The sequence below is a fragment of the Empidonax traillii genome, unplaced genomic scaffold (assembly GCF_003031625.1).
Source record: "Empidonax traillii isolate 1590-97213 ecotype Southwest subspecies unplaced genomic scaffold, ASM303162v1 scaffold3783:size11023, whole genome shotgun sequence".
Lineage (NCBI taxonomy): Eukaryota > Metazoa > Chordata > Aves > Passeriformes > Tyrannidae > Empidonax > Empidonax traillii.
Window position 1 is genome coordinate 1 of NW_020958976.1, and position 5,673 is coordinate 5,673.

The 5,673-nt window shown below is 55.8% G+C and overlaps 1 protein-coding gene across 1 annotated transcript in view; it reads right to left on the reverse strand.

Moving 5' to 3' along the window:
• Positions 1-865: 865 nt before the first annotated feature.
• Positions 866-5,673, reverse strand: part of LOC114072721 (transcriptional repressor p66-beta-like) — a gene marked incomplete at its 3' end in the record, with an annotated part of 5,362 nt that continues 554 nt past the window's right edge. The window contains exons 2-5 of the mRNA XM_027910582.1: positions 5,502-5,629; positions 2,040-2,169; positions 1,084-1,215; positions 866-997 (exon numbers count right to left, since the gene is read on the reverse strand). Coding sequence (XP_027766383.1) covers positions 866-997; positions 1,084-1,215; positions 2,040-2,169; positions 5,502-5,629 — 522 coding nt within the window. The remainder of the gene's footprint in view (positions 998-1,083; positions 1,216-2,039; positions 2,170-5,501; positions 5,630-5,673) is intronic.

The window sequence follows — 5,673 nt, forward strand, 5'->3', positions numbered from 1 at the left end:
TGGGAGTCACTGGGATCAATGGGAGTCACTGGGATTACTGGGAATCACTGGGATCAATGGGAGTCACTGGGAGTCACTGGGATCACTGGGGGTCACTCGGGGTCATTGGGAATCACTGGGATCACTGGGGGTCACTCGGGGTCATTGGGAATCACTGGGATCACTGGGAGTCCTTGGGAGTCATTGGGAGTCACTGGGAGTCACTGGGATCAATGGGAGTCACTGGGATCACTGGGATCACTGGGAGTCACTGGGATCACTGGGAGTCACTGGGAGTCACTGGGATCACGGGGGGTTACTGGGGGTCCCTGGTGTTTCCCGTGGAAAGGAGGCATTTCCCAGGAAAAAAGGAATCATTTCCCAGGACAAAAGGAATCCTTTCCCAGTGGAAGGAATCCTTTCCCAGGAAAAAAGGAATCATTTCCCAGTGAAAGGAATCATTTCCCAGTGAAAGGAATCATTTCCCAGTGAAAGGAATCATTTCCCAGTGGAAGGGATCCTTCCCCAGGACAAAAGGAATCCTTTCCCAGTGAAAGGAGTCCTTTCCCAGGACAAAAGGAATCCTTTCCCAGTGAAAGGGATCCTTTCCCAGGACAAAAGGAATCCTTTCCCAGCGGAAGGGATCCTTCCCCAGGACAAAAGGAATCCTTTCCCAGTGAAAGGAGTCCTTTCCCAGGACAAAAGGAATCCTTTCCCAGTGAAAGGGATCCTTCCCCAGGACAAAAGGAATCCTTTCCCAGTCAAAGGAATCCTTTCCCAGCGGAAGGGATCCTTCCCCAGGACAAAAGGAATCCTTTCCCAGGACAAAAGGAATCCTTTCCCAGTGGAAGGGATCCCTCCCCATGGCCAGGGGGTTCCCACCCACCTGCAGGCTGCGCAGGTTCTGTGTCTCCACGCCCTGCGCTCCGGGCCGGGCGGGGATCTTGGCCAGGCCCTGCTGCCCCCCGTGCGCCGGCGCCGGCTGCACGATGGCCGCGGCGTTCTGCACCACCGGCGTCTGGGACGGGGAAAAACCGGGATCAGAGCCTCTGGAGAGCCGGGATTGCCGCCCCTCCATCCCCCCCCAGCTCCCCCAGGGCCCACCTTCTGCACCACGTTCTCCTTCTGCAGTTGGCTCTGCCGCAGCTTCTTGAGCAGCACCAGCCGCGCCTCCTCCAGGCGCAGCTCGTCCCGCAGCTGCTTGATCAGCTGCTGCCGCTCCTCCAGGCTCTTCCCCTGGGAAAAATGTGGGAATGGGGGGGAAACAGGAGGAAAAGAACATGAGAAGATCAGTTTGAGTGGGATTTGGTTGCTCCTCCAGGCTCTTCCCTTGGAAAAACCCGGAAAAAATGTGAGGGAAAGACCATGAGGAAGCTCAATCCGAGGGGGAATTCGGTTGCTCCTCCAGGCTCTTCCCGTGGAAAATGTGGGAATGGGGGGAAAACATGAGGAAAAGAACATGAGAAGATCAGTTTGAGTGGGATTTGGTTGCTCCTCCAGGCTCTTCCCTTGGAAAATAAACAGGAATGGGGGGAAAATGGAAAGAGAAGAGCAGGAGAAGATCAATTTGAGCGGGATTGGGTTGCTCTTCCAGGCTCTTCCCCTGGGAAAATAAACGGGAATGGGGGGAAAATGGAAAGGGAAGAGCAGGAGAAGATCAATTTGAGTGGGATTTGACTGCTCCTCCAGGCTCTTCCCTTGGAAAAACTTGGAATGCTGGGAAAACATGAGGGAAAGACCAAGAGGAAGCTCAATTCGAGTGGGAATTTGGCTGCTCCTCCAGGTTTTTCTCGAAAAAACCCAGAAAGCCAAAAAAATCTGAGGCCAAGGCCAAGAGGAAGCTCAATCCCAGTGGGAATTCTGCCCCTTCTCCAGGCTCTTCCCTTGGAAAAAACCTTGGAATGGCGGGAAAACAGCGAGGGAAAGACCCCGAGGGCGCCCGACCCCACAGGGAGCTCAGCCGGGTCGGGGAGGACATGGGGAACGCTGCCAGGAATGCTCTGGGAATGCTCTGGGAATGCTCTGGGAATGCTCTGGGAATGCTCTGGGAAGGGCCTCACCTTGAACATGTCGAGGTTGGCCGCCTTGAGCCGCTCGTCCCCGCGGGAGCCGCCGCGCGGGCTCGAGGCCTCGTTGTCCGACAGCACGATGATGTCCGGGGACGGCGTCAGGCGGCCCCGCTCCGGGTCACTGCAGGAACAGAGCGGGGTCAACCCCAATCCTGCACCAATCCTGCACCAATCCCACCCCTCCAGCATCTCATGGAGTCCAATCCTTCCCAAAAACCCCCTGGGTTTGATCCAGGTCCCTGCTCCAAGTCACTGCGGGAACAGAGCGGGGTCAGCCCCAATCCTGCACCAATCCCACCCCTCCATCATCTCATGGAGTCCAATCCTTCCCAAAAACCCCTGGGTTTGATCCAGGTCCCCATTTGGAGTCACTGCGGGAACGGAGCGGGGTCAGACCCCAATCCTGCACCGATCCCACCCCAATCCTGCACCCATCCCACCCCAATCCAACACCGATCCCACCCCAATCCAGCATCCCACACTGTCCAATCCTTCCCAGACATCCCCTGGGTTTGATCCAGGTCCCCGCTCCGAGTCACTGCGGGAACAGAGCGGGATCAGCCGGGATCCTGCACCGATCCCACCCCAATCCTGCACCGATCCCACCCCAATCCTGCACCAATCCCACCCCAATCCTGCACCGATCCCACCCCAATCCTGCACCGATCCCACCCCAATCCTGCACCAATCCCACCCCAATCCTGCACTGATCCCACCTCAATCCTGCACTGATCCCACCTCAATCCTGCACTGATCCCACCCCAATCCTGCACCAATCCCACCCCTCCATCATCCCAAAGAGTCCAACCCTTCCCACACACCCCCTGGGTTTGATCCAGGAGGGAAAATCCCAGCTGGGAATGGGGGGATAGGGCAGAGTCTGATGCGGATTCCGGGATGTTCCGGCCTGGAATGGTTCTCCAAGCCCTCCCCCACGAATTCCAAGCGCTATCCCGGCCCAAATGGCTCGGAAAAGCGCGTTCCCTGAGGGAGAATCCGAGTAAATATCCGATGGGTCCAGGAGGGAATCGGGAAACAAACGGAGTGGTTGGGAAGAGGAAAGGTTGGGATGCCAGAGTTGGGATCCAGGGATCATCCCCAGGGATCATCCCCAGGGGGGGAGGAGACGCCTTTGCCATCCCAGAGTTCCCATCTTGGAGCTGGAGAGTCTTGGAAAACCGCGGGATAATCCGGGAGCAGCCGGGAACGTTGTGGAAGGTCCTTGGAGCGAGGACACCGCGGAATGTCAGATCCCAAAAACTGTCACATCCCAAAATGTCAGATCCCAAAAACTGTCACATCCCAAAATGTCAGATCCCAAAATCTGTCACATCCCAAAATCTGTCACGCCCCAATCCCAGATCTGGCTGCTCCGAGGACGCTCCGAGTTCGTCTCCCAGCCGTTCCTGCGGATATTCCAAAGGGCTGGAGCCGCCCCTTTCCCAGCAGAGCATCCCAAGGAAGGTGGATCCAGCTGGAGCTCCCCCCTCCAGGCAATCCCAGCTGCATCCCAGGAATTGCAATCCGGAGGGATCCGGCAGCGGATCCCGCTCCAGGGGTGGGTTTTGCGGGATCAATCCGGGCTGGATCATCCACATTCCACGGAGAGGGAACAAACACGAAGCCAAAGCCCAAATCCAACGGGGAAAATCCAGGAGGAATCAACGGATTTTCTTCGTCCAGGGAAGAGCGGAATTCCGAGGGATCCACCGGAACGGGAGCAACATTCCCGAGGGAAATCCAGGGCAATGGTTTCCAAGCTTGGAGCGGGACATTCCCACCTCCTTCCACGGCTCATCCCCCATCCCAGTGTCCGGTGCTGGTGCCCAACCGGGCACAGTATCCATGGAATTCCAGGGATGAGGAACCCCCCAATCCCCTGGATAAACCTGGACCACCCCCCTTTGGCAAGAAAACATTCCCAACTCCCCTAATCCCGCTGCTTCCCGTTCCCTATTATCCCACCATTCCCACAGCCCCTCCCTGACTCCTGGGAACGCCTTTTATCCCACTGGGAGCAAACCAAATTCCTGGGAATGCCTTTTATCCCACTGGGAGCAAACCAAACTCCTGGAAGTGCCTTTTCCCTGCTGGGATCCAACCCAACTCCTGGGAACACCTTTTCCCACTGGGATCAAACCCAAACTCCTGGAAATCCACTGGGATCAAACCCAACCCCTGGGAACACCTTTTCCCTGCTGGAATCAAACCCAAACTCCTGGAAGTGCCTTTTCCCACTGGGATCAAACCAAACTCCTGGAAGTGCCTTTTCCCCTCTGGAATCAAACCCAATCCCTGGGAACACCTTTTCCCCTCTGGAATTAAATCCCAACTCCTGGGAGTGTCTTTTCCCTGCTGGAATGAAATCCAACTCCTGGAAGTGCCTTTTATCCACTGGGATCAAACCCAAACTCCTGGAAGTGCCTTTTCCCTGCTGGGATCAAACCAAATTCCTGGGAACACCTTTTATCCACTGGAATCAAACCCAAACTCCTGGGAGTGCCTTTTCCCACTGGGATCAAACCCAAACTCCTGGGAATCCACTGGGATCAAACCCAAAATCCTGGGAGTGCCTTTTCCCTGCTGGAATGAAATCCAACTCCTGGGAGTGCCTTTTCCCACTGGGATCAAACCCAAAACTCCTGGGAACACCTTTTATCCACTGGAATCAAACCCAAACTCCTGGAAATCCACTGGGATCAAACCAAACTCCTGGAAGTGCCTTTCCCCTCTGGAATTAAACCCAATCCCTGGGAACACCTTTTATCCACTGGAATCAAACCCAATTCCTGGGAGTGCCTTTTCCCTGCTGGGATCAAACCAAATTCCTGGAAACACCTTTTCCCACTGGAATCAAACCCAAACTCCTGGAAATCCACTGGAATCAAACCCAACCCCTGGGAGTGCCTTTTCCCTGTTGGAATCAAACCCAAACTCCTGGAAGTGCCTTTTATCCCACTGGGATCAAACCCAAACTCCTGGAAGTGCCTTTTCCCACTGGGATCAACCCAAACTCCTGGAAGTGCCTTTTCCCCTCTGGAATCAAACCCAATCCCTGGGAACACCTTTTCCCCTCTGGAATTAAATCCCAACTCCTGGAAGTGCCTTTTCCCACTGGGATCAAACCAAACTCCTGGAAACACCTTTTATCCACTGGAATGAAACCATAAATTCCTGGGAACACCTTTTCCCACTGGGATCAACCCAAACTCCTGGAAGTGCCTTTTCCCCTCTGGAATGAAACCATAAATTCCTGGGAACACCTTTTCCCACTGGAATCAAACCCAAACTCCTGGAAGTGCCTTTTATCCCACTGGAATCAACCCAAACCCCCTAAAATCCTGCTGAACCCCCCGACCGGACTCCTCCCTCCTCCCACTCCCAGCGTCGTTCCCGGCGTCATTCCCGGCGTCATTCCCGGCGTCATTCCCCTCGCGTTCCCCCCTCACCCACCTCCTCCTGGCGCTCATGTCGACGGGCTCGTCGCTGATGTTCTCCTTGCCGGGCCGTGCCCGGAGGCTCCCGTTGAGCTTCTCCTCGAAGGCCTTGAGGCCGTCGGGCTTGGGGGGCTCGAGCGGCGCCTCCAGCCCCGCCAGGTCCTTCCTCTTGAGCAGGGCCAGCATCT